This window comes from Zeus faber, assembly GCF_960531495.2.
Source record: "Zeus faber genome assembly, chromosome: 5".
NCBI classification, from domain to species: Eukaryota; Metazoa; Chordata; class Actinopteri; order Zeiformes; family Zeidae; genus Zeus; species Zeus faber.
Genome location: NC_137192.1, coordinates 34,480,946 through 34,508,786, shown reverse-complemented (window position 1 = coordinate 34,508,786; position 27,841 = coordinate 34,480,946). Strand labels below are relative to the sequence as shown.

General features: G+C 46.4%; 3 protein-coding genes across 5 annotated transcripts; 1 reads left to right on the top strand and 2 right to left on the bottom strand.

The window, feature by feature from the left end:
* Nucleotides 1-1,394: 1,394 nt before the first annotated feature.
* nbl1 (NBL1, DAN family BMP antagonist) lies at nt 1,395-7,153 on the bottom strand. Of its 2 annotated transcripts, none has more exons than XM_080001449.1 (4): nt 6,224-7,153; nt 3,902-4,082; nt 3,438-3,549; nt 1,395-2,580 (listed from the first exon to the last, which is right to left on the bottom strand). In XM_080001449.1, exons 1-4 carry the CDS (start codon nt 6,351-6,353, stop codon nt 2,302-2,304), a joined length of 702 nt encoding a protein of 233 aa, XP_079857575.1. In that variant the 5' UTR covers nt 6,354-7,153; the 3' UTR covers nt 1,395-2,301. The 2 variants fall into 2 exon arrangements, with proteins under 2 accessions (XP_079857575.1, XP_079857576.1); XM_080001450.1 differs by having other exon boundaries at nt 5,954-6,367.
* A 1,330-nt stretch (nt 7,154-8,483) lies between these two features.
* Nucleotides 8,484-12,197, bottom strand: LOC307229955 (MICOS complex subunit MIC10-like). The gene is made up of 4 exons (XM_080000089.1): nt 12,090-12,197; nt 9,133-9,180; nt 8,731-8,840; nt 8,484-8,643 (listed from the first exon to the last, which is right to left on the bottom strand). Exons 1-4 carry the CDS (start codon nt 12,148-12,150, stop codon nt 8,635-8,637), a joined length of 228 nt encoding a protein of 75 aa, XP_079856215.1. The 5' UTR covers nt 12,151-12,197; the 3' UTR covers nt 8,484-8,634.
* A 2,308-nt stretch (nt 12,198-14,505) lies between these two features.
* capzb (capping actin protein of muscle Z-line subunit beta) lies at nt 14,506-26,463 on the top strand. 2 transcript variants are annotated; one of them, XM_080001237.1, is made up of 10 exons: nt 14,506-14,728; nt 19,137-19,226; nt 20,378-20,499; nt 22,378-22,491; nt 22,965-23,106; nt 23,196-23,312; nt 23,394-23,459; nt 23,721-23,797; nt 24,149-24,243; nt 25,355-26,463. In XM_080001237.1, the coding sequence occupies exons 1-9, from the start codon at nt 14,726-14,728 to the stop codon at nt 24,240-24,242; spliced, it is 825 nt and encodes a 274-aa protein (XP_079857363.1). In that variant the 5' UTR covers nt 14,506-14,725; the 3' UTR covers nt 24,243; nt 25,355-26,463. The 2 variants fall into 2 exon arrangements, with proteins under 2 accessions (XP_079857363.1, XP_079857364.1); XM_080001238.1 differs by lacking the exon at nt 24,149-24,243.
* Nucleotides 26,464-27,841: the final 1,378 nt, after the last annotated feature.

The window sequence follows — 27,841 nt, the reverse complement described above, 5'->3', positions numbered from 1 at the left end:
CGATGATAATCCACGGAGGAAAAAAAAAAAGACAATATTCGCAAAATATAGGTCAATAAAGGCTCCATGAGGGCGGAGCAACAGCGTGTTCATGAATAAAAGCCACTTCCCTACCTTTATCTCCTTCTGGGGCTTTTTGTACTTGTCGTCCTGGAGTCCGGATTTGAAAACTTTGGGGATTTTAAACAATGAATCGCGAATTCAGACGCCGATTTCTGCGGGAGGGAACCGCACGGAGCCCGCGTGCCCTGCCGGGGTGTGCGCGGGCACGAGGCTTTGAGCGTCTCCTCGGGCGCGAGCTTCGTCCGGCGCAGGCTGTCACCTCGACCAGGGGGTTCCCAAAGCGGGGTCCGCGGCCCCCAGGGGACCCGTTAAGGAGCTGCAGTGGGTCCACAGCACGAAAAAAAAAACAACAACAATTTTTTATATGTTTATTGTGTCTTTTTCGTATTTCTTTCCGCCACAAAATATACGAGCTCTAAATATGCGTTTCAGTTTTCGTTGTGACTTTTTTGAGGCGCCAATGGGGACCTGGCCATTAAAAAACGGAGCTAAAATAAGGCAGAACATTTCAGAACAACATCTGTAAAACATAATACGCATTACTGGTTAAGGGCGTTTTGACATGTAACGTACATCATGCCCCGTTCAGTGGCGACCGTGCTCATTACTCAACACAGGCTCCTTGTGGACGCACGTTTCAAACAGGTGAACAAGATGGAAATTTGAGGAACTGAATGCACTGTTGTTGCCGCTGTTTTGCTGTCGACGTGGTCGGGGAGGTGTCGGGGAGATGAGGCTCCCACTCCCATCGTAGACCCTGTTCAGCTCACTCCGTACGGCTCTGCCTCATTAGCCCCCATTTCTGTAAAACCTCATCTCCCGCAGTGGGCTCACGCCATATGCCGTTTGTTGTACCGTTTGCTTTCCGCCTTTGAAGAGAAATAACGTTTTACAGATTGTGGAAAATTGATAAAAGATAATCATTCCCTTAAATCCCACCTTTCAAAAAAAAAATTAAAAAAAAGAAACAACATATTGCAAGGCCCTACTGACACCTACTGGAATGATGATATACTTTTACTTGACGCTTGATGCTTATTGCAGTCATTTATACACACACCTGACTGTGTATTAATATGTGTGTGCGTGTGCCTGTGTGTGTGTTGTGTGCGTGTGCATGTGCATGTGTGTGTGTTGTGTGGGTGCGTGAGTGCGTGTATGTGTGTGCGTGCGTGCGTGTGAGTGTGTGCGTTTGCTGTTGGATCCACAACAGCTTTGCTCATGTTCATTTATAATTGTATACATTTTGTTTAAGAGTACACAACAAACAGTGAAAAATACTTGTTGTTTAGGTTGGTTTGTTGTCATAGGTAAAAACATCAGCGTTGTCAGGCCACATCATCTTTTATTAATATTTTCTTTGTCAATTTAGTTTGTACAATTTAGGAAATAGCATATTTTTGTTCAACGAACAAAAAAAACAACAAATATGTATATGTATATTCTAAAATCATCATGCATAATACATAATAGATTGGCAATAGATGTGAAATGTGGCCGTGGAAAGTCATTTCAAAGAGCAGTAAACCGGACAGACAGACTCATTCTCTCACTCGGTCCTAAATGGACTTGTTAGTTAAAAAAAATAAAAAATACATGGGATTACATCCACACAAAAACACTTAAAACATCTGTTTTATCTTTTGTTTATCTGGCCTGCTGGCATGTTACTTTATCTCAGTAAACAGCACCAAAGATTTGTGGTTGTGTTGGTGAAGAATGGCTGTTTGGCGATTCCCCACACCAAACATAGCAATGACAGGCAAAAAGGCATATAAGGCAAAAAGTAATTATACTCATTTTTGGGTCTGTTCAGAGTCAGTGTCTGTATGAATGTAATGATCAACAACAAGGTCAGAGAAAGGTATTGTTTTTACAAATAGAATTTATTGAATTTAAAGCAGTTTAATATGAGACTACAGCATTAAGAGTCTATAGTCATGTCTTGGTGCACAAACGCATGTACTCATTGTTAATTTGAGAACAAGAATGTGTTGGCTGGTTGTTGTCTCGTTAAATTTACATTACAGTAGGATGTACTTTTGTTGCATGGCTTGGTGTGTGCCTTTAAAAAAAGGTTTAAACTAAAGTGAAGTTGTATTTTCAAAGTGCCTTTGCAATAGGTGGGTAAAGAAGATGACGTGTGGGGGCGGGGGCAGGAGGGGGGGGCATAAAGAAGAAGGGAGTGACGGAGATGGAAAAGGCAGAACGAGCGGAGGGGCAGCGCCGGCCGGGCCGCTACCCTCCGTCCGACGTGTGCGGCAGTGCGTGGTGCTCCGTGTGGGACAGCGCGTGCTTGGCGTGGGCGTCTCTGTGGGGCTGAGGGTGCGACTGGGCCCCGCTGAGGGCTTCGGACAGAGAGGGGGTCTCCAGGGCGCTTTCTGCAGGGTACAGCTGCATCACCGCCCCCTCCTGGACGCCCTCCTTGCTGCAGGACTGGCAGCTGCAGTGGAAGATCCTCTCCACCAGCTTGTCCACGTGGGGGGTCTCCTCGCTGTCCGGACACTCCAAAGTCACCTGCCCACGGTCGCACGCACAAACATGGACACGCAAGGGTCGAGAGGCCGGGTCTGCTTTAAAAGCGAACGGGTGTACTTCAAATCAAATCCCGCCAAGAGGCGTTTCCTCTACTTTAACACCCTCTGAATAATTAAAGAAGCAAATGGAGTGCCCACGCATCTACTGGAGAACGCCGCGTGCCACGCTTTGTGTTCCCCACAGAAAAAACAGAAAGCTCAGCATTGCACAAGCCTGAATGAGCCTCCTGTCTCCAGACCGCTCCCCTCCTTATTTTGTTCAGCGATCATCAGTTCTGATGAACAACCTTCAATCTTCATGTTTGACAGCTGCAGAACCAGCACTGAGTGGTTTATTGTTAAGAGTTTGCTGTTATTTTATTCCAAATAGTACATTGTTAAACCACTGCACCCAGCCCCGTATTGATAAAGAGTTATCTCAGCTTATCTTACAATAATGAGCATCTCAAACATCTATTCCAAGTCAAACACGGCGTAATTGAGACGTAAACACTCCAGATGATGTTTTCCATGGACACCTACGGGGATCTCACCTTCCCGTCATACCTGGCAGCTTTCAGAACTCGACCAAAGCACAGAAAACACAACACAAAGCATCACAGCACGCTGGTGTTCATTCACTGGAGGGAACAACAAACGTGATCAGCTCGACATAAACAAGGAGGTCCAGGGGGCCCCGCTCCCGTCCGTATGAGAGTCCCTCACTCGCGCCCGTGGCCCTCTGAGTGTCTTTTGGCTCGGTGCGTGTGCGTGTGTGTGTGTTTGTGTGACCGCTGACCCCGCCAGCCCTCGACAAGGCTTGGCGTCTGTGTGCGTTTCCCGTGAGATGAAACTCACCACTTCCCACTGTGTCTGGGCGGGCATGCAGGAGTCACAGTGCACCAGGGACTCTGTGGACTGTGGGAAGGTGTTGGGGACGCTGTAGCTGAAGCACTGTCCCAGGCAAGCTCTGAGAGAGAGAGAGAGACAGACAGAGAGACTGTGTCGATGTGCACATAGAGGCTAGATAGCTCCATGTAGACAGACAGCCAGCCAGACAGACGGACGGACAGACAGACAGACAGACAGACAGACAGACAGACAGACAGACAGACAGACAGACAGACAGACAGACAGACAGACAGACAGACAGACAGACAGACAGACAGACAGACAGACAGACAGACAGACAGACAGACAGACAGACAGACAGACAGACAGACAGACAGACAGACAGACAGACAGACAGACAGACAGATAGATAGATAGATAGATAGATGAGGGGTTCCATAGAGGGGCAGAGAAAACCTCTTCCTTCTGACCTGTTTTGAATAGAGCGGGACTGACATCCAGTGTGCCCAACTATCTGTGTGATGTCCTTGGCCTCACACCAAGCGCTCTTGTCAGGGAACAGCGCCAGGCGGTTGATGTGGGCAGGCGGTGCCGCCCAGTACAGCTCAAGCAGTGCGCAGCAAATCACAATTCTTTGCCACATGGCTGCACCTAAAGGGCACAAAATGGATGGGATTGGGACTGTACCTGAGGCAAGGGCACAAACAAACCTGTTTGTCTTTTCTGCCGGTCGCATATTATCTTTTAACTACAGTTGTATTGACACTGTGCGCAACAGTGGTGGAAGGTAACAAAGTACTTCTGTACTTCAGTACATTTTTTTTTCAAGTTACTTAAGTAAATTCAGTTTTGGAGACTTTTCAACCTTTACTCCACTACATTTCAAAGCAAACTTCTATCCTTTTCACTCTCCTGCATGTCTAGCACCGTAGCATGACTTTTAAAATCAGGATTTATTGTATGGTGATGCATATTAAAAGTAAGTCAAAGCAAAAAGGCAAACCAGGGACTTGATCTATCAAACTGCTGACTTAGCTCCTCAGTGATTCATTAGGTCTATATCCTTGTAAATGACTATGACTCACTGTTCTATTTATTTTGTAAATTGTAAATCAGGATTAACAGCACTCATCTGCAGAAAAAAGGGTAAAGTAAGCATTTTATCCAGTATTATTAGGTATTATTATTATTATTATTATTATTATTATTATTTTATTAGGTTTTGTTATATCAGGGCACTGGATATGACAAATACTTTTACTACTTTAAGTACATTTTAAGGAAAGTCTTCTACACATTTGGCTAAGTAGAAATGTCAATGTGGTACTTTCACTTTTACTAAAGTAATTTAGTGCCAGGGTATTTGTTGTACTTTTATTTCAGTAAAAGCTCTGAGAAGTGGACATGATCCCCTGTTAACCCTGAATACATGTGCTGTCCTCTTCTCCACATGGACCTCCTGGCTCAGTGGAGATTCCTCATGCTGGGAGAAACCTCCATGACACCACCTGACTCTAATAAACTGCATCACCCCGCTCCGCTCTTTAGAAATGCCTCGACTAGTCACGTCATTTACAATCTAGAAAACAGCTTTCTCCCCACGCTTATAAAACGGCCTGGAGACCCACGGCGCCCTCCCTACACCCATTATGTTCCCCCTCCCTTCAGTGGTCCTCCTTGGTCCTTAAATAAATAATAATATAATGGTGACAATGATAATAATAATAATAATAATAATAATAATAATGATAAAAATAACAACAACAATAATAATAGTAGAAGTAATAATAATAATAATTACTATTATTACAACAACAAATAATAATAATAATAATAATTATAATTATAATTACATGAATAATAATAATAATAATAATTACTATTATTAGAACAACAAATAATAATAATAATAATAATAATTATAATTATAATTACATGAATAATAATAATAATAATAATTATTATTCTTCTTTGGGGGACTTTGGGGGAGTTAGAGGACTAGTAGATTAAACAGCAGAGACCTCAACAGGAGAGTTCTGCAACTCGTGCACGGACCCTCAGACTGGACCATGGACACATGGACACGAACCAGGGTGAAGTTAGTTTCGTATTGACACGCAGACCTTCAAAATTCAATAATCTTTGATGTTTTTGTTTTTGTCTTCTACCTTCACGAGTTCTTTATGTGTGAACATAAATCCCCCACAAATGTTGCGTTGGCTAATATTTGGATTGCATAACTCTGGGAACCTGGAGAGCCAGACGTGCAGTTGGTTTGTTGGCGGAACGCTGCGCGGATCACAAGTTATTGAATTTTAAAAAGCGCGTATCAAACGGAGCAGCGGACGTTCAACACGAAACCAACTTTACACGGGGGCGGTGGACAGAGACAGTTCTCGCAGTTTCCCCCCCTTTGCGGGCAGGTCCTGCACCGAGGATTTGGCGTCACACTTCCACGCAAAACGCGGATCGCTGGTGGAGTTTGTGCGTCGGTCTCCGCCGGTAAACGTCGCCGGACTCACCCACAGGAGAAGCAACTGCGCAGTGTCCCGCTGAGACCGCACCAAGGGTTTCAACTCTGGCTCCTCCAAAAACAATGATCCCTCCAAAAAAGATAAAAAAAAAAAAAATACAACAATAATAATAACAATAAAAAACACAAAATAAAGTGCTGAAATATTATTGTGTAGGATAATCAACCGCAGGGAAAATATGATTCGGTTGATGCGCCGCGAGGAGGATCAGTCCCAAATGTGTCCCACAAACAGTTTCATCATGCGGAAAGAACAGACCCTGGATGGAGGAGGAGGAGGATGAGGAGATGGTCTGTCTGTCTGTCCGTCCGCTTGCCTGCCTGCCCGCCCGCCTGTCTGTCTGTCTGTCTGTCTGTCTGTCCGTCCGCCCGTCCGTCTCCAAGTCCATCCACTCGGACCGTCCCTCCCCTCCGCTCTCCTTCCGTCCAGTGTTTCCAAAAAAAAAAAAAAAAAAAAAAAAAAAAATCCCTCCACCAGAAAAAACAAAACAAAAAACAAAACCAAAAAACTGAAAAGGGATCAAGACAAATCAGCAGTTAAAGCGCAACCGCTCTTCCCCCGAAAGGACTTGTGCAAGTTGCAGCGGAGCTGTGGGAGCTTCATCTGGGCAGGGTTTGGGCTGAGCCCCCAGACTGGGATCCTGCTGTGCCCTTGTTGGACGAGGGGGGAAAAAACTGGGAGGGAGAAATTTGTTTGGCAGCCTTCAAGTGTTCCTCCATGCAGAAGCGAGGGGGAGAACCGGACCCGGGCCGCGGTCGGTGCGAGGCGGCGGCCACCGGCGGGACGCGGCGCGGGGGTCTGCGGACGGGGAAACGGCGAACGAGCGACGCGTCGGATCGCGGGTGGAATTTGGACGTGCGCGTTGTTTTCCGACGCCTTTTAAAAAAGGTGAAAAACGCACCTCTCGGCGGGCCCGTGAAAACCTGGAACAACTGGGCAGCAGATGTGCTCCGTCCGCGATGTGAGAAACGGTCCCGTTGGGGATCTTTAAAAGCGCCGTTTTAGGGAATTAAACACGTGGTGCGTTTCGAGAAGCTTTTCCACGCGTTTTGGCGAAGGCTGACGTGCAAAGCCGTGGGCGCGGATCCGCGCGGCGAGGGAGCGGGTTCCATTGCTTTCATGGAAACGCAAATCATTTCCATCGCTCCAGGCTGGACTTCCCCATGGAGGACAGCAGGCTTGTGCTGGGGGGAAAGAAATGTCCTAAGTTATGTGTTTTAAACGGATTTGTACTACTTTGACAGTAGACATTAAATCTCCCGGGGCCTGACTGCGACCATGGCATTGCACTTGTAAACAGAATGAACATGTATTCATTTTGATCACAACGCTCATCGTGATTTTCCAGGTGCAGTGGCAAAATAATGTAAAAAACAATTTTTTTTTTAAAAGTCAATTCCTAAAGGTGAACTTTTAAAGTTTGGTCCAAGTGCGGCCCTCTTATGAACAACATCCACCCTTTAAAACTACGTCCCCATTTTTTTTTTTTTTTTTTTTTTTTTTTTAAATGGTGGAAAGGGCAGTCGTGGATCCCCACACCCACCCTCTTCTAGGTTCACACCAGTGTCATGACTCCATTCAACCCAGACTGCTCTTAATGACACGGCCCAAGACGGGTGTTGAATATCCAACTGGTTCTGAACGACACAGAGGAAAATCACACTGGAAACGTTGGGTCTGTGCGAGCTGAAGGTGAAACCAGAGCTGGAGGGTGGGAGGTGGGGGGGGGCTGGGGGGGGGGGGGGGCGGCGGCGTGCGTTACAAATGACTCTCCTTGATGTGAGAGTACCTACACCGCGCCTCCTTTTCACAGCGCACAACTCACCTGTTAGCAATAAGACCGAGCTGCAGTCCAGAAACGGCATTCTTTTGCATTCCACAGATTCTGCTGCACCAGGGGGGTTGGACAGAAGTGTGTGTGTGTGCGCCCGTGTGTGTGTCAGTATATGCACACACACACAAACCAACTTTAGTCGTATAGCACAGCCCCACAAACATATCAGTGCTCAATCACGACCGACAAAGCGTCTCCTGCCAAAAAGGTAGTCTGCCAATAACCACATAGTGAAGGTAAGACTCTTTGTACTCAGCAGAGACACGAGTCTCTCCTTTCTTAACCCCTTGTTACGAGGAGTTACAAACTCAAAGCTCGATTTGCCGAGGCGTTGATGCTTCGTTCCGCGCCGGTACGTTGCAGGTCTTGATGGCAGTTGTTTGTTTTATTGCCCACGGGGGACTTGGAGACCGAAAAAGGAGGCAGATTGTGGGGTTAGCACGCGACCACACGGAGCGGACTTCTTTTTCCACCGACTATTTACCATAATTCGGTGAAATGCTGCTTTTCTTCCTTGGACTCTGGTTCAGGGCTGCAGATGCTGAAGCTGGCTCCCATTCCAAAACAGCAGGAGTTCAAGTCCCTCAACTCATTAACACACAAAATTACTTCCCATGTCCACGCCCCATTTCACTCTCTCTCTCCCCCTCCCTAACACACACACACACACACACACACACAAAGTACTTCATAATCCCTTTATTAAATATACAATAACTGCTTTAGTTTACATATATAGAACATTTTTGGACAGAAACAAGCAGCCAAATGAAACACAAAAGGATATGATGAAGCCAGTTAAATCTCATTCTACACCAGCAGCTCCTCGGTCCTTTTATGGGTCCTGAAAGGGAAAAGAACAAACGCACGTCATATGCCATAACTGTAATTAGCCAAGCGTTTTCTGTCCCCGTCTATATGCGGCGCTAACCTTAACCATGTGGCCGTGCAGCAGGTGGGGGGACCTGAAGTCGTGCTGGCAGTTGGAGTAGCTCATTCCCAGTCCCATGCCTGAGCCAAGCGACACCGGCCATGTGCGTCCTGGTGGAGAAAGAGAACGACTGTAACCCCACCCCATGCACCGACAAAAACACTGGATTAAATGAGGGGAAAAGTGCTTTTTAACACACTACGGCAAAGGAAATATGGCCAAAGTGTCACACGGCTATTCCTGTTTTTCACTGCGTAACGCTGCGTGATGACATTTGGATTTTCCAAGCACAAAGCTCCAACACCTATTTGCGAGCTCCGCTATCCAAATAGTTTACGGCTGTTCCGCTGTGCCGCGGGGCTGCATGCTGTCTTCACATCCTGGGGCATCTGAAGCACTTACGTTTGAAGAAGAGGAGTGAGAACACAATGCCCACGCCGAGGCCCGCAACTACAAGAGAGGGAGCAGGGAGAGAGGAAGTGACTTTATCAGCTTACACCCAGACAATGAGTTACACAACATGTGTATCACCCCACCTTGCAACTGAGGTAATGTGAGAAAACACGAAATCGGAACCCCCTGTTTGACACAGAGATGTGTGTGTGTGTGCAAGGGGGGGGGGGGCTTGGGTAGAAGGAGCGGGGGGGGGGGGGGGGGGTAACCGGGCAAAGCAGGGCAGAAGAACGGTGATTCCCCCCCCTCTCTTTTTATTTTCCTCCCAAAACCAGGTGAAGCCGTTGTCTAGACACGGCGTGATGCCACAGAAGTCACACCGTGGGCAGGGCGTGTTTGACAGACAAAAGGCCTAGAAGTGCTCAGACTGGAAGGGAATCTTGAGGAGGAATGTGTTTGTGTGCTTAGCTTCACCTCGCTGCGGGCCACACCACACCCAGCCCTGAGCCAGCCAGCGCAGAAACACATTAAAAAAAAAAAAAAAAAAAACACAGCCATTTGGGCCCCTCCGACTCTTAATTGGATTCAGAGAACTATGCAGCATGACCGATATGCCTCCGCCAGAACGTTCTGACTGCTCTGTATTACACAACATATAAATGTCAAACATGACCGCAAGATCAACAAAAAACATTCCACAATTCCTTATTATTTACAGCGTTCGGAGCAACTCAATCACTCTCCCCCCTGGACCCCGTCTGGTTCGGGTTCAATTGTTGCAACTTTTACGATCCATTATTCGCCTTCCACTCCTGAAGCATCCCTCTTTTTGCCCCGACGTCAAATATGAGGGGAGATCGACATTTTGGCTCCTTCTCCCTTTTGTCGGGAAGTCTCCAAGAGGACGGGGGTTATTGTTTTAAAAGATTCTTTCGATCAGCTGAAATTGAACAAAATGTACGGAGACAACCCTGGCCCCGCGCACAGCACGCTCACACAGCACGCTCCCACTGGACACGCAAACAAGCCTGAAAAATACCTTTTCAAAAGTACAGTTTATGTGATAGGAATCATGAAAAGTTTTTTTTATTTTTTTTATTTGAGATGCATATGGTTGTCCAAATATCGAGGTCATTGAATTTTTCTCAGATTTTTCCTTTCAGGAGAAAAACTATGAAACACTCAATTTGGAAACTGCGGCTACTCAGAACGCAGCGCGTCCACCGCTCTGGTTTTTAGTGTTGCTGTCGTGACGCCGACGAGGCAACTTTTCCCTGACACGGGCGCACGGAGCCTCATCAGAAAGGCCGAGTCCTTGTTTCTGTGAAGAATAACTTCCATTGGCAGCTCACACACAGCAGGGTCATAAAGCCCAAGTAATTGTGCGCGCACATACGTACGTCGCAACGCCAGGGGAAAATGTTGCTGGACGCCAAATTAAGCCTCCGCTCTCGCCGCAAAAGCCAGTTAGGCGTCGGGTCTTTGAAAATGAACTCCCCGGGAAATAAACTGTGCGTGCGCCCGCGTGACCCTCGAATAAACTCCGAAGCTCACAAAACAAGCGAGAAGCGACACAAAGAGAGAGGGGGGGGGGAGACCCACCGGGATCGAACCAGGAATCAGAGCCTGGAACCGGCCTAACAGCGGCGAAGGGTTTTACGAGGTTGTTACAAGCGCGCGGGCTCAAAAGTAAAAACGCAGACTTTCCAACTTCAGTGTTAACGTGGGGGAGTGGGAGCGGGAGCGGGAGCGGGAGCCATTCCTGTGAGCAGGTCGCTGACATTACAGCACAGCGATGACGATGATGATGATGATGATGATGACGATGATGACGACGCCAGGTTTAAAAAGAATGTTGTAAACAAATAAATACCAACGCTGACAGAGGGGGAGGAACTTGAGGAATGCAACACTTTCTCATTTTGTATCCAACTCCACAGCCCCCCCCTCCTTTTTTCTTTTTCACTTCCAGAAATAGGCGGCCCGCGTCCTGGATCGCCCGCCACTAACCGGGACGCGGGCCCTTCGCGAGGACGCCCTGGGGGTCGAAGGTGTTTTCTAAAACGCGGCCCTCGCTGTGGTTAAAAGGGCAGGGGTCGTCGAAAACCGGTGGGCGGCGGGTCAGCGGCCAGGCCGTCGTCTCCCGGGGGCCCGCGTCGGTCACGCGGGGGAAAAAACAAACCGGGGGGACACTTAGTTTGTTCCCCCCGTGGTTTTTATACGGCACACATTGGTGCATCGCCTTAAAAACAGACAAGCCATCATAAGTGTTTAATTGCTTATTTCTTTATTGTTTTACATTATGAACACATTAAGTCAAACGGCGTGCATAAATATAGGATTGTTTATTATGAATAATTTTGCAGGCCAGATCTAACAACAGATCCTAAACATGTAGCTGTCCGCTTTAAATCGCCTCGCGGGCCGGATGCGGCCCCCAGGCCTGTGGTTTGAAACCTCCCCGGGTTAGGGCAGCGCTTCCCCTGCAGTGTGGCGCCCCCTGTCGAAGCGTCACGCGGCATATGGCGTCAACGACACGGTGACGTCATCAAAGTCTGCAAAATATTTGCAACGAGGACCAAGTCGTCGTTGTCGTAGTTGTCGTAGTCGCCCCCCCGCGCGGCCGAGCGGCGCGACGCGCGGCGGTGAACAGAGGTCAACGCGGCTCCCTCAGCCGCCGCGCGGGGCCGTCACTTTCAACACTACCGTGACGCGGGACACCGGGGCGCCCCTTCCGCGGGGGGGGTCGCGTGAGTGACCCGCATCCACGCGTGTTCCCCGTCGCGCGCTTCTGGGAAAGACGCCGGAGAAGCCGCGCGTCCGGTGACCGCGCGCTGCGTGTCGTGGCGACCCGCGGCGACGCCGCTGAAACCCGGCGCGCCCGGGGGGGGGGGGGGGGTCCTTGGCCACGCGGATCGAACGGCGTCCCGTGGGCGGACGCGACGCGGGGCGGGGGTCGTCGTTACCTGTTTTCACGGCGGTGTCGGCAAGGCAACGGTCCCACTTTCGCCCGCGGTCGTCTGCCATGTTCTCAGATCACGTCGGGAGGAGACGCTGTGAACGATCGCGAGATCTGGAGGAGGTCACGTGAACCTGCGACCAAACATTTTTTATTACAGAATAAAATCATAAATAGAATAATATATAAAAATAACAACACGGTCTGTCTATATCTGTCTGTCTATCTATCTATCTGTCTGTCTGTCTGTCTGTCTGTCCGTCTATCTGTCTATCTGTCTATCTATCTATCTATCTATCTATCTATCTGTCTGTCTGTCTGTCTGTCTGTCTGTCTGTCTATCTATCTATCTATCTATCTATCTATCTGTCTATCTGTCTATCTATCTATCTATCTATCTGTCTATCTATCTATCTATCTATCTATCTATCTATCTATCTGTCTATCTGTCTATCTATCTATCTATCTGTCTATCTATCTATCTATCTATCTATCTATCTGTCTGTCTGTCTACAGTATAACAAAGTATTGAGATGAACTTTTGTTATTGACCAAATACTTATTTTCCACCATAATTTGCAAATATTTTTTTTAAAAATCAGACAATGTGATTTTCTGGATTTTTTTTTCTCATTTTGTCTCTCATAGTTGAGGTGAACCTATGATGAAAATAACAGGCCTCTCTCATCTTTTTAAGTGGGAGAACTTGCACAATTGGTGGCTGACTAAATACTTTTTTTGCCCACTCTATATCTATCTATCTATCTATCTATCTATCTATCTATCTGTCTGTCTGTCTGTCTGTCTGTCTGTCTGTCTGTCTCTGTCTGTCTGCCTGTCTATCAATACCCAAAAACCCAAAAATAAAAATGAATTAATAAAAAAATGAAAACCCTGTAAAGCGACTCAGTAACATCGTCTCAGTTAACATACACTGCACGTGCAGGAACTAACTGTATTGAAATAATGCAAACACTGATTTATTGATCTTAAATGATGCCTTCCACCATAATACCCGTCTATTTCCCCCGAGATGGTCGTGTGTGACATCAATAGAAAGAAAGAACAGTCCTTGAAATGATTTGCCTTTTTCTGTCTATACATAATATATATATATACAGTATTTACGTATGTAAATGTGTAAATATGTATATGTGTATACAGTATGTATGTATGTAAATGTGTATATATGTATATGTGTATATACTCGTGAATGTAAATATGGATGTGTATGTGTTTACATGTACATGTAGATCTGCAGTTTATCCACTGTACACTGAAAAAGTAATGTCTTTGTGGTTGTGTTTATTTTTGTTTGTTTATTTTGATCTCGGTTTGTTTTTGTCATTTTTGTCATTTCATTTTCTTCTGTTTGTCAATTAAAATTCTTAAATGTATAAATATAGCAAAAGCAAAATAGATATATTGATGTGGGTAAAAGAAAACGTCATTATTTATTTCAGAGCAAACCCTTGCCCAAATATCTACACCGTGTAGATGGACGGACAGACAGGCAGACAGGCAGGCAGATAGATAGATAGACAGACAGAGAGACAGATAGATAGATAGATAGACAGACAGAGAGACAGATAGATAGATAGATAGACAGACAGATAGACAGATAGATAGATAGATAGACAGACAGAGAGACAGATAGATAGATAGATAGATAGACAGACAGATAGATAGATAGATAGACAGACAGAGAGACAGATAGATAGATAGATAGATAGACAGACAGAGAGATAGATAGATAGATAGATAGATAGATAGATAGATAGACAGACAGAGAGATAGATAGATAGATAGATAGACAGACAGACAGAGAGATAGATAGATAGATAGATAGATAGATAGATAGATAGATAGATAGATAGATAGATAGATAGATAGATAGATAGATAGATAGATAGATAGATAGATAGATAGATAGACAGACAGACAGACAGACAGACAGACAGATAGATAGATAGATAGATAGATAGATAGATAGATAGATAGATAGATAGATAGATAGATAGATAGACAGATAGACAGATAGATAGATAGATAGATAGATAGATAGATAGACAGACAGAGAGATAGATAGATAGATAGATAGATAGATAGATAGATAGATAGATAGGCAGAAAGGCAGATAGATAGGCAGAAAGGCAGATAGACAGACAGACAGACAGACAGACAGACAGACTTGGGGGGTTATTTTGGTGTGTTTTCTCCGTCGGTAGAGCCGCTGGGAGCTGCGCACCTCGCCGGGCAGCGCTCCGGGTGGTTCCGCTCCCTCTTCCATACTTGGCCATGCCTTTCTTCCTCCGCTGCCATTGGCTGCCGCGGAGACGGCCCGCGGTGACCCGGATGCGCACCCGCCGCCGGCTTGGCTTGGCCCCGCCCCCCCCCCCTCCCCCGTACCCCGGATGAGGAAGTGGCTCCGCTGACAGGGTTGGGCTCCGTGCGGGAGGCGACAGGAACGTTCTGCTTTCGGTGGCGACAGAAAACAAACAAACAAACAAAACAAAACAACCGCTCGTCGCCGCGGAGACGAACGCGCGAAACGCAGCCGAAGCCCGCAACGAAAGTCCAGTCGCATCGCCCCCCCCTCCCCGACCCCCTCCCCCCACCACCGAGACCCGCCGCTCCGCAGACATGGTAAGGGTGCAGCTGGGGGGGGGTGGCTAGTGCTAAGCAAGCTAACGCTAACGCTAGCTCTCCTTTATAGGAAGTGCTGGCCGGGGACCCGTAACTTGAGAGCCGGGGCTTTCGCGGCAGACGCGCTCGCCGGCTTCCCCCTCTGCGCCGCTCGCCGTAGCCCCGGGGCGGTTTAGACGAGACGGCCCCGTGACGAGGTGGCGTCGGGCGGCTAATTGGCTAGCGCGCCGCCTCGCTGGCGTGCGCAGCGGGGCCGCCGAGCGGAGCCGGCGCAGGATGTTTTGGATCGGAAGGCAGGTCGCGAAACAGCCGCGGAGAGGAGCCCCGGCGCGCACGCCCACGGCTAAAATAGACGAGCCCCGGGGCCGCCCGGCGCTATAATAAGCCCCTCGCTGCCTTGCTGCTGCCCCCGGCCAGCTCCATAGTTTGTCCGCTGCTTCTCCATAGTTTGTCCGCTGCTTCTCCATAGTTTGTCCGCTGCTTCTCCATAGTTTGTCCGCTGCTTCTCCATAGTTTGTCCGCTGCTTCTCCATAGTTTGTCCGCTGCTTCTCCATAGTTTGTCCGCTGCTTCTCTGGGGAGAAACAGCGTTTAATCGCAGCCTTCATCTCGTGCTTTTTGTGTGCGTCACAAATAGTTGTTTAATTCTGACGCTGCGTGGGAATTGAACGGACACGTCAAGCTGAGGAATTTATCTTGGCGAGGGCCCGTGGCTTGTTGGAGGCACTGTTTGCATAACATGCTGAAAAGGCCAAAAAGCAAATATGGAATTTATAGAAAACGTTCCATGCACGAGATAAATGAAAAGGAGTGGCAGTATGGCTGCTCTGTTCTGTACACGATGAATACATACAAACACAATATTACTTTAATAAACCATGATGTGTAGGTCTAAATTATATGTTGCATTTCTTATATATTTAGACATAATTATACCTGTACACAATAGATAATTTACAACAACAATATCACAATTGCACGGGTTTAATAGTTGTTTGTTGCAGAGACGAGTAAGACAGTTGTCCAACTGTGGTAATTATGCTTTCCCTTTATTGTTTAGAAAGTAGTAATCCTGTTGACTCCTGCGTGGCTGAGCAGATCCTTCTAATATGCGCTGACGTTTGTTTGACTTTTCACTTCAACACCATCACACAGTCTTGATGGATCATTTTAAGCAGATTTAAGATGCTTTATTTGTCACATACATCATACAACTCCAAAGGTTGTTCGAAAGAGATTAGGTCGGGTAATTAAAAAAAACAAAACATCTATATCAGGGGAAAAAAAAAAATGTACAAGTTCAAAAAATATAAGCAACAAAATGTTGGAATATGTGTGTATTGATTTACAGCCTGCAGCAGAGTATGTGCATTTTAGTAGTGGAGCTTTATGAACACATGGGGCGTGGGGAATAAATACCAGAACAGGTGTTTTTCCTCCGCCGGTCACCTTCTCCATTCCTCACCTCATCCATTCTGCCGGCTCGGCGTTTCGCTGCGTTCTCCCCTGATCCGAGGAGTTGTTGGTCAGTCTGAGCCAGTGTTTGGATTGAGACGGGGTGTCGGTAAACGCAGTGTCAGCGGGTGCAGGTGTCTGATGCAGCAGACTGATTAATAGGCTGAGTGTGATATTAAGACAAGCTAAAAGGAGCTAGGAATGGGGAGAGAGCGCCGAGAAGAAGTGGCCTGGAAAACACCCGTTATGTTCAGACGGACCCTCGAGAAGAAAGATGTTTATGGAAAGAAGGCGTTTTGTGGGATGTTATTCTACATTGACAAGCTAGCACCTGTACGTACTTCTACACACTTGAATGTGGTGATAGCATAGATAAGACCTGCCAAATGGTTTATCGCAGATTATAAATAGTATGGTTGACTTAAGCCGAAAATACAGATGTACTTCGTACATGCACTTAGTACTAGTATGTACCAGTTATTACCCCATGGATAAATGCACAATCATTTCCACTGTCATACACATTTTTAGGCTTTTTGGAAACCATAACTTCAACATAGAGGACATTACTATTCAGTCATTGCCATATCTCTAGGACAAAACAGTTCTCTTCAAATTTAGGGATAAGTAATCTCACCTTCTTCCGTCTGATCATGAGGATTGTCATGAGGCGATCAGCAAATGTTTGGTCAAAACAAAGTTTTGCACTACACTCAACATCTGTGGCTCAAATTCTGAAAAGATTGTAGCTTCTAATGTAGGTGCTTGGGTATGTTAAACAATGTACTGACTGAGTGCATATTTTAGTCAGAGCCCCAGGGGAATGCTCTGCTATGTGGCCTCGTCTGTGTGCTTTTCCTCAAGCCGTCATTATCAGTTAGTTCTTTCTTTCTTTTTTTCTTGCCTGGCTATGGAAATGGAAACATTTTAAGTTACTGCAAATATCGTGAACAAACATTAGATCACCGTCCTATCGCCTTATATGTTTACCACCACCCTAAGAAACTCGGTACACTTGGGCTAGATTGAAAAACCACTCAGTCAAATATTTGTGCAACCAATACGGAACCGGTTTCACTTGTGTTGTAAAAGTCCAGTGATGCGGTGTAGGCTGTAATATTATTTATCCAGTGGCCATTTTCTTTCTTTCTTTCTTAAAACTCGTCCCTAAGACAAATGGGAAACTCTGTTTACTTAAGTGACAGTGTAATTACGTCTGTTAACTGAAATTACATGAGTGCTTTGGCTGTCTTTACAGTACTCCCCATAATGCTTTTGGACTCGCTCTCCCTGAACCGGTTTACAGAATGCACCATGTCTCCATCATTATCTTTGCAGCCGGTGGTAAAATATAGACCTAGAAAAGTGAGCTGTAAACATTTTAAATTGGGGGATTTTTATTTTTTTTGATCAATAGATTACTTCACGGAGAAAAATAAGATCAGTGAAGTCCTTAAAATAAATTTCACTTGTCACCTGTGGGATTTTCTTTTTCTACAATCTTTATCGAATATATTCTAGTCACTTGGAACATGTAGCATTTTCACTGTACACGTGAACATCTTTAATTTAAACAAATATCAACATTTTTGAATGACTTTGCATTTCGATGTAAAGAATGTATTCATCTAGATCTGTAAACAACATCCTTTGTCACAGAGTCCGTTCCCACAAGCGGTTTGAGAGACAGACTTTTAGCGTGCACATGCAAAATCAATACCCAGTCCAGGTGAATAAGTAACAAACAGTTTAGCACCTGATAAACCTTTTGAAAGCCTTATCTGTGATAGGCCCGTGTGCAGTGTGTAGCTTATTGTTTTAACTAAAAGCTAAAACTAAAAAGCTTTGTCTGTTACATTGAATGACGCCAACTATGCAATGACGACTAATTTAAATGTTGATCTGAAGAATCACAAGATAACTCAACACTTCGGCGCTTTCTTGGGGCTTTTGAGAGGTTAACTTTTAACCTTCTGACTCTAGACCTACTTTGCCACGACTAATATTCTGTAGTCGTGGCAATCAGGCTTTAGACCTGTGCTCTGTCTGGAATGACATATTGCCATCGTCCTACTATTTAGTACACCTAATAAACTATAGTATGTGAAAAGTACCGGAGTGACAAACAATATGCAGCGCGATATCGAAGTATGCAAACGCTGCAGTAAATAATAGAATAAAGAATATTTTTGGGGATGGTAGCTCAGGCGGTAGAGCTGGTGGTCTAGTGATCTAAAGGTTGCTGGTTCGATCCCAGGCTCCTCCTGCTAGCATGCTGTAGTGTCCTTGAGCAAGACACTTAACCCCTCATTGCTCCTGATGGCTGCGTCCGTCTGTGTTTTGAACAATTGTAAGTCGCTTTGGATAAAAGCGTCTGATCAATGTAATAAAAAAAAAAAAGAGTAGAAAAATCATCCTGCAGTCCACTGTAATTTCTGTGCTTTATTAAGGAGGCATCTTTCATGCCTGTGATGCCGCCGCCACCACCACCACCACCACCACCACCACCACCCTGAAGCCAATAGAAGCAGTTTAACATAGTGTTTGATTGTTGCTCAGAATATCTCATGCTTGCCATTATGCTTTTTATGAAAAAGTTAGATATTTCATCATTAACAAGAGTAAATTGACTGTATGTCCAACATCTTTAATTCAAAACGTAACCACCATGACAGCTGATCGCAGGATTGCTACGCTAACACTGAATTGGGGAAGGCTGGTTTTTACTACCATGCACCTCACCTTCTGGAATGAACTGCAGAGTCTTGGAACTCAGTCTAGTTCCCTTGGATGATTTTAGATTCTTAATTGCTGATATTTTTAATGACGTTAACAAGTGCGTCTGTGTTGTGTGAGCTGTTTAAATTGTTCACAGTATGACTAAGTCACTACTAGGTTTGTGTCGTTGACTTCCATATTGTCATAATTCACATTGATTCCCTGTTGTCTTTCAGAACGACCAGCAGCTAGATTGCGCCCTGGATCTGATGAGGCGTCTGCCTCCTCAGCAGATTGAGAAGAACCTCAGCGACCTCATTGACCTGGTGAGATACTGTCTCATATAACTACACACACACACACACAATCACACACGTTTCTTATCTTAGCCCCAATGGAATGTGAAGAAATTGCTTTTGGGAATCTTATAAAATTTAGGTTTGTACTGCTTTTGTCTCTGTTGTCGACATAAATCTCAATGTGTGTTTGCGGCAGGGACTAGTCCAGTTGATGGGAAGCTGTGAATCTATAGAGTTGATTTTGACCATCGGTTTGGTCAAGTGTCAATGGAGAGGTCTCTAGCTGCACTGAACAAAACCTGCATGTTGCGCCATAGGATCTCACCAATACTTCATTAGAGAAGAGGCACTGCTGCCTGGCTGGCACCGCCAGATCTTTAATCTGAGAAATTAAACCCAATCGGACACAAATCAAGCCACACTCCTGCCAGTGTTGGAACAGCACCTCGGCGGTATCCGCTCTTACCTCCAGACCCCCACCTGCTAACCTTCCTCTTCCCTCACCTTTGACCCCTCTCCGCCCGGACCGCAGCTCTCTGCTTGCCCACTCCATTGTGTCTGGTTGTTAGTGAGTATTAGCAGAGCTGTCGGTCACAGTGACTGCCAGACACACTTCACCCCTCCGCCCCTCCCTTGTATGTTCTTTCCATCTCTCTCCTTCAGTTTCACCTGAGTTCACCTCTTCCATCCCGCATAACTCTCTCAAACCCTTCCCCTGCACCTGTCTGCACTTCCTGCTCGCCGCGCTTCTCCTTTTGCTCCCCTTACAGGCTCTCCCCTCTACCGTTTAATGGCCCCCTGCCCCAGAGTCTCTCAGTTGGGACAGCCAGGTGTAGGGGGATGTGTCAGGAAAACAGGGCTTTCTTTGTGTGTTGTTCTGATGGAAAGGATACGCAGGGTCTGTCAGTCTGAGAGAAGTCATTTGTATTCCCTTGTTTTCAAGTATTATGTTTCCCATTTATATTTCTTCTGCTCTCTACTGAATGCTGCGTGTCAGGAGATGTTGGAATGTTGCAGCAAAGAAAAAAAGCACATCAGATGTCGGAAATGGCCTTTTTTGCTCTCTGATCACATGGCACATGAAATAATATTTATTTTGTGTGCGCTTTAATAAAGTGTTGTTGTTTTACATTACTTTTTAAGGGTCTGAGGTCTTAGTCCCTCTCTTCCCTGTTTAGGTGCCCGATCTGTGTGAGGACCTCCTCTCCTCTGTGGACCAGCCTCTGAAGATTGCCCGTGACAAAGTCGTGGGTAAAGACTATCTGCTCTGCGATTACAACAGAGACGGTGACTCCTACAGGTTCGATACCACTAATGCACAGTTGAAGATCAGTGGATAAAAAAAAATAGATATATACATATAAGGGCTTCCAGTCGATTTAAATATTTAGTCGTATGATTGTCCATAGCTAGTTGCGATTAATCACACATTTTTAATCTGTTCAAAATACCCTAAATTGATGTTTTTCAAGTGTTTAATATTCTCATCAAAATGGGAGTGGACAAATATGTTTCCTTTATGCAAATGTGTGATAATTGGAATCAAAAACAATGAAAACCAAAACAATAACAAATATTGTCCAGAAACCCTCAAAGGTACTGCTTTGGTACTGTTTAACCAATGGCGAGTGAGAACGTAGAGGGCATGTTACCGGATGTCCCGCCTTCTCTATCTCTGAGCCAATCACGGTACACATAAGAAAAACAGTCTTTTATTTATAACTTTTAAAAGTGTGCTGATGGAAAAACTTGCATGATGGCACCATTTATGGATTATTACAACATTTGGTGTCTGCTACCATGGCGCGACATACATAAGACGTGGCATATCCATCTGGAGACTGCTTGGAGGACGGCTTTTTACAAGTATTTTAACATGTTTTCCAATTGTGTTTCAGTGAATGGAAGTTTACATCTGCAATTTTGCCAATGTGTTTAGAGTGTAGTCTGATCTAGAACGTGTGTGTGTGTGTGTGTGTGTGTGTGTGTGTGTGTGTGTGTGTGTGTGTGTGTGTGTGTGTGTGTGTGTGTGTGTGTGTGTGTGTGTGTGTGTGTGTGTGTGTGTCAGAAAGTATGCTGTATTGTCATGGATATATTAGTAAAGACATGTCTGTTGGTGCAGCGTGCAAACTAAACAATATAACCAATCATCAGTAGTACCTGGTTGGTCTCCCGCTCGTTTCTATTGGGACTGTCGTACAATTCATTGTTATAAAAACAAGCGGGGAACCATAGATATAGATCGATTTCTTTCTTTTTTTTAATCGATTTAAAGTTCGATTTTCGATTAAATTTTTTTTTTTTATCCAGCTCTGCCATTGTTCGACTATCAAGTCTTGATTTGTGAAGAAACACTTGTTTCTTAATAAGTAACTTTTATTTGAATAATAACAATTATAAATAATAACAAAAATATGAGAATATTTAAGCAACACACCTAAACAGTTAAGAGCTTTAGCAAAACTAGACTTTAGAATAATAAACAATAAGTTACTTATTACACTACTATTTAGTTACTCACCAAAATAAATGCAGAAAAACAGATTCTATTTTTGCCAGAAGGGAACGCTGGTAGTAAAAGGCAAATTACCTATCGCTCTGGTCAGAGCCATCTTTTCTCCAAACAAAGCAAATTTGAAACTCGAGATGTATTTGATTTATATAATCCTGCCTGCGCTCTCACGGTCCGCTGGCAAATACCGAGCCGGTGGTTGGGAACCTCTGCACTAGGGGGCATTCCCTTGGTGATGGTCGGGTTTATTTCCCACTTTCATCGCCACATCCGTGGAGTTACTGGACATTCTGGTCGTGGACGCACTCGGGTGGGTGTGTGCGGTGAGGGATGTTGCTGCGGATCCCCCCCGTGGAGCCGGGCATAGCTCTCCAAACTCCGGACCAAACTTCATGAGAGTCGGATCGGAGCCCGGCGAGCCCCAGGCGGCACCACCCCCCCCCCCCAGCGCACACTACGTTTGTTTACCAGTGGATCTTGATCTTGATCTTGATCTCACTCCAATATGGCGACTATGTTGGACAAAAATACGGAGAGGATCGCAAACTGGATTGTGATTTCAAAGTTGGCAACAATCATTGCATCACGGGGGGGGGGGTTGAAATAACATTGAAGTTAATGCCTTGGGTGGTGTTAACCATCATATGCTCAATTTGAATCCTTCAGATCCCCGTGGAGTAATAAGTATGACCCTCCAATTGATGATGGAGCGATGCCCTCAGCCCGGCTCAGGAAGCTGGAGGTGGAGGCCAACAACGCCTTTGACCAGTACAGAGACCTGTAAGTACCAGCACACGACCCGGGCTGTACTACAGTACACCGTCCCTCCAGCACTGCTGGAGGATATGAGGCTAAACAGGGAATCTGTGCTGGAGGAAATCTCCTGTTTTAAAAATAAAAAATCCTTTGCAAAGAGATATTGAAGACCTGGAAGTTGATTTGCCACACGTAGAAGCCTGTTTGATGTCTCTAAAGAATCAAAATGTATTATATCAATCGTAGAGTTAAATTGATCACAAAGTAAGAGTCCACTTCAAGCTGCTGTTCAGTAGAAGTAATTCATGGGGTTGATATAAGACATGGGCCCATCATTTTATGTTTACTGCTCATGATCGGCATCTGCAGTGCCGGGGTGGTTCCGGTGCATTCGTACACCGGACCCCCATTCCCATAAAGGAGCACTAGTCCTTTGTACTTGAGGCACGTCCAGGCACGACTAGACGATGCCTAACGGCGGTTGGTGTGGTTGCCAGGTACTTTGAGGGCGGTGTGTCCTCCGTGTACCTCTGGGACCTGGATCACGGCTTCGCAGGGGTCATCCTCATCAAAAAGGCTGGGGACGGATCCAAGAAGATCAAGGGGTGCTGGGACTCCATCCATGTGGTGGAGGTGCAGGTGAAGAAGCATTCACTACGGCGCCGTTTTGTTTCCATGTCGTCCATGTCGTGTTGTCGTCACATTTTGGTGTCCTGTTCTGCGTGCAGGAGAAGTCCAGCGGGCGCACTGCTCACTACAAACTCACCTCCACCGTCATGCTGTGGCTCCAAACAACCAAGACCGGCTCCGGCACCATGAACCTCGGCGGCAGCCTTACGAGACAGGTTGGTGCTTGACACTCGGCTCCGGTTCTCTCCCTGGTCTTACCTTCCGGGTCCCATTGATCTCCTTTGCCCTTCTCGCAGATGGAAAAAGACGAGACGGTGGGAGAGTCTTCACCGCACATCGCCAACATCGGCCGCCTGGTGGAGGTGAGTGGCAGCGCCCAACAGAGACGTCCTGAGCACCCGCCAGGCACATTCCTCGTAGCTCACGGCGGAGACGTAGCACATCCTATAGAACCGTGCATATTGTGGGCCTGCTTCCATTTTTCTCTTTGGCGTGAGAACAATCTCCCGGCTCTCGTCGGTTATTAGTGACCACTGTTTAAAGTCAAATCCCATCGGACAAATGAGGTAGAATTACAGGAAACTTGTGAATGGTATCCACCGCGTGCTCTTTCTTGCCCTCAGGATATGGAGAACAAGATTCGCTCCACGCTGAATGAAATCTACTTTGGGAAGACCAAGGATATTGTCAACGGCCTCAGGTAACGGAAGGGTTTGTCTGCGTTGTCACTTCCCTTCTGGTGGCCGCGCTGCGAGCCAGGCCTGGCGCCACACGCGTCGGGTCATTTCCGTCGTTTCTTGACGCCTCTCCAGCAGCAGCTCCCCCGCTGTTGTTTCTTATCTTACCTGTTTACTGATTTTGTCCTCTTTTTGATATATATATTTCATATTTCATCCTGGTTTATTCCATACAACCTTATAGTGAACTTCATTTCTCGCTGTTCAGTCGACTCTGCATTTCCCCCTCCCTAAATACACTACTGTGCCCTCCGTCAGTTTCTGTTTCCCCTCATCTCCCGTGTTGTTTTCCTCCGCTGCCTCTCTCCATCCAGATCTATTGACTCTTTGCCCGATAACCAAAAGTACCGGCAGCTCCAAAAGGAGCTGTCGCAGGTCCTCACCCAGCGCCAGATCTTCATCGACTAGGGTGAGAGGTGCAGCTCAGCGTGCTGCTCGGTGTGGCGCACGGCGGCGTTTAGGAGGAAAGATGGAAAAAGAAAAAGCGAGCGTGTGTCGTGCCGCCCTCCGTCCTTTAACACGCTCCACCCAACTCACTCTGAGGCTGCTGCTGCTGTCGTTGTTGTTGTTGTTGTTGCCTGATTTCAGTATTATCACCGTCTGTAGCGACCGCCGGAGTAAAGTGATGATGAAGTGAGCTCGAAGGGCGAGCGTGCATGTGCCGTAACACGCGCAGCGGAGAGAATGAAAGCCATGGAAAGAGGTTGTGGACACAGGCGCCGTCCCCTCGAGTCACAGCTTTGACTCGTCCTCAACTTGGACACGCGAGTCAAAGCTGCGTCCAGCGTTGACGTGGGCGGTGCGTCCTCATCCCACCGCCCACGTCAACGTGTTTTGTTTTTGCAGTTACTCATTGTGAAGGGCCTCGTCGCTTTTCAACGTGTATTTCACGGCCGCGACAGGAAAGACCTTTTGCCTAAAGCGTCCCTGCTGAGAACAACACACACACACACACACACACTGCTCTAAAACACTGTTTGGTGGATTAGGGCTTTGTACCATAGCAGGGTCATTGTGCTGCAGCAGGGTTGAGTCTCAGCATCTCCATTTGACACCTGTGTCCTTACTTTTTACATTAAAAATTGAAGTGTGTGTGTGTGTGTGTGTGTGTGTGTGTGTGTGTGTGTGTGTGTGTGTGTGTGTGTGTGTGTGTGTGTGTGTGTGTGTGTGTGTGTGTGTGTGTGTGTGTGTGTGTGTGTGTGTCATTGCACGTGCACCGAAGGGATTAAGCGAACGTGTGTTATGCAGTTTGGTCTTGGGTCTTTAATTGTAGTTGTAGTCTTACAAACTAACCCTTGTGAGTCAGTGTGGATGAGGTTAACGTTGTTCTAGCTGCACTGTGTGCGTGTGTGTGTGCGTGTGTGTGTGCGTGTGTGGGGACCCCCCTCGGGGTCAGGGAGGGACGTCCACTGAACGTGGGGATGTTTCCTTCCAGCTTGTTGCGTTGCTCTGTTTGCTCTGCGTCGCTGCTCATGTTGTTCCCACACACTGACTCCCCCTCTCCCTCCCCCTCCCTGCAGGAGTGTTCAGACTCTGGCTGACAAGTCGAAGCAGGAGGCTCTGAGGTACGACCTGATGGAGGCGCTCAAACGCAAACAACAAATCTAGACAATCTGTCTTTTTTTTTTCTTTTTTTTTTTTTCGTCTGTCCCTCTCTCTGTATCTCTCTCTCTTCGCCTCGTTTCTGCCATCTTTTCTTTTTATTTCCGTCGCTCCCTCCATGCCTGTTTCAGTGCTGCACTGTTTATTTGTGAAAAACAAAAAAAAAGGAGAAAATGCTTCGCTTTCTATATATGTATATTTTTTTTTGCCTTTTTTCGTGCGTTGTTTTGCGGCATCTCATTTGCCATGAAGCCATTTACTCACGCTCCCTCTGTCTCTCTCTCGCCCTCTCTCTGTCCATCATTCGCTCGTACTATGAATATAATGATAGTATTATGACGGTTAATGGTAATCTTGCAGTTTGAAAGGCAGCGTTCGTAAAGCCCCGTGTCCCTGCTCGCTTTTTAAGTGGAGACCTGCTCTCGCCCAGAACACATGCAGAGACTGTACCACGGGCAGGGGAGGCTCAGCAAGACTTTCAAATAGTCATTTACATCACATTTATTTCATACACCAATTTTTATCAGACATGTCTGAGCCACCCTAATTTATCTGTATGATATTGTAAGTGTCAGTGTAGCTGTCATTCTTCTTGTGAGACTGAGAGGGGGGGGGGGGTGGCCCCCGGGCTCGTGCTCGCGCTGTGAGGTTTAAACTCCTCCCTCCGCACTGTACAAACGCACATTAGAGGCTGCGGGCGCATGGGGCGCCCCCCCCCCCCCAGATGTCGCTTGAAATGTTGACTTTTTAAAAACATGGGGATGGGCTGTTAGATGCACTGTGCATACCCATGTGGTGAACCCCCCTCACACACACACACACACACACACACACACACACACACACTGTGTATAACAACGCTCCCTCCCTCGCCTCTGCTGCGCTGTCCACCTCTCACCCTCTCTCTCTCTCTCTCTCTCACCCTCTCTCTCTCTCTCTCACCCTCTCTCTCTCTCTCTCTCTCTCTCACCCTCTCTCTCTCTCTCACCCTCTCTCTCTCTCTCTCACTCTCTCTCTCTCTCTCTCTCACTCTCTCTCTCTCTCTCTCTCACCCTCTCTCTCTCTCTCTCACCCTCTCTCTCTCTCTCTCTCTCTCTCACCCTCTCTCTCTCTCTCTCACTCTCTCTCTCTCTCTCTCTCACCCTCTCTCTCTCTCGCTCCTCACCTCATGTTTTTGTTGGGGGTCACAGTTTGTCTTTTGCGTCTTAACGGAGGGGAATTTCCGTTTTGGAGGGGAATATTGTTGTATTTTTTTTTTTGTCTTGTTTTTATTTTGTAAAGCTTATCATTCATATTGTATTAGAGCCTCCAGCAACAATAAAAATCGTAAAAAAAAAAAAAAAGCATTTGTTTGTGTTTCCTTCAGTCTCTTCCCTCTCTCGGTGTAGGCTCAGTTATATTCCGCTGAGAATGCGGCGCGGTGCAGATATGGCAGCAAGCCAAGCGCTCTTCAGCGGAGGAGGCTGGGCGCTGAGGACCTGAGGCTGGGGTCGCCGCTGTCGAAGGCAGCCAGCGAGTCTTTGATCAGACGACACTTCAATCAAGAACTTGAACAATCATTTGAACAACTCTCCAGTCGCTCTCCTCGCAAATGACATCCCTTCAAGCTACAGTATGTGGTGCACAGTAATGGCTGTGGTAAATGCCCCGGCTGAGGTGCTCATGAGATGCTATCCTTCCTGAGCTGTATCTCAACCATTTTAGAATAATTTTTTGGAACTATTACATAACAGGGAAAAAGCCATTAAGCTATGTGCACAAGCCACCGTGCTTTTAAATATTCATATATTGTATGGACCTGGCAATTCTGAGCGTTCTTCAAAGATTCTGTGTTATTTAATACTGTGAGATAAATTAGCTTATTCAGTCATTAGTTGTACATCTGTCAACTTATACAACTCTGGAAATATACCAAAGTCAATACAATCTGCCACGACTTGAGGGAGAGTACAGGAGTCATCCTGCCCATCCTGACCCAGCCTGCTATGTGGCACATTTCTTCAACATATGGTTTTAAAATACCATATTTTGCCACAGCCTCCCTTACGTCTTGACGAAAATAAACATTTCACAAAGAAAACCAGGGGTTTAAAAACGCATCTCCACCACCCAACACCGCAACAAGAGCAAGCGAGCGACGCTGGGCCTGCTTCCAAAGACGTGTAATAGCAGCGGGGGGCCGGTAGGTGGCGGCAGCTCCTCACGCGTCTTTTCAACGAGACCTTTAACCGAGTTTTTGAGCGCTCGCGCGGTCCTCCGGGGGACGTCGTCCAGGTTTTGGCACCAAGATGATTCTCAAGTGTTTTCGCGAACAGTTCCAAGTGTTGATGTTGTGTTCGCGGCCTGTAAATACAGCGGCGGCTCGATCGAACATGTGCAAGAAGCAGCAGCCGAAGTGTCACGTG

Excerpts from the sequence above, each read along its gene's own strand:
- nbl1 (XM_080001449.1), bottom strand. The coding sequence starts at position 6,353 with ATGGACTTGGAGACGGACGGGCGGACGGACAGACAGACAGACAGACAG. Across the intron at positions 4,083-6,223 it reads CTCCTCCTCCTCCATCCAGG|GTGCAGCCATGTGGCAAAGA; the intron begins GTCTGTTCTTTC and ends TGTGCCCTTTAG. Across the intron at positions 2,581-3,437 it reads CCCAGACACAGTGGGAAGTG|GTGACTTTGGAGTGTCCGGA; the intron begins GTGAGTTTCATC and ends GACCGTGGGCAG.
- capzb (XM_080001237.1), top strand. Across the intron at positions 19,227-20,377 it reads TCAGCGACCTCATTGACCTG|GTGCCCGATCTGTGTGAGGA; the intron begins GTGAGATACTGT and ends TTCCCTGTTTAG. Across the intron at positions 23,460-23,720 it reads ACATCGGCCGCCTGGTGGAG|GATATGGAGAACAAGATTCG; the intron begins GTGAGTGGCAGC and ends TCTTGCCCTCAG.
- LOC307229955 (XM_080000089.1), bottom strand. The coding sequence starts at position 12,150 with ATGGCAGACGACCGCGGGCGAAAGTGGGACCGTTGCCTTGCCGACACC. Across the intron at positions 9,181-12,089 it reads CGACACCGCCGTGAAAACAG|TTGCGGGCCTCGGCGTGGGC; the intron begins GTAACGACGACC and ends CCTCTCTTGTAG. Across the intron at positions 8,841-9,132 it reads CTCACTCCTCTTCTTCAAAC|GACGCACATGGCCGGTGTCG; the intron begins GTAAGTGCTTCA and ends TTTCTCCACCAG.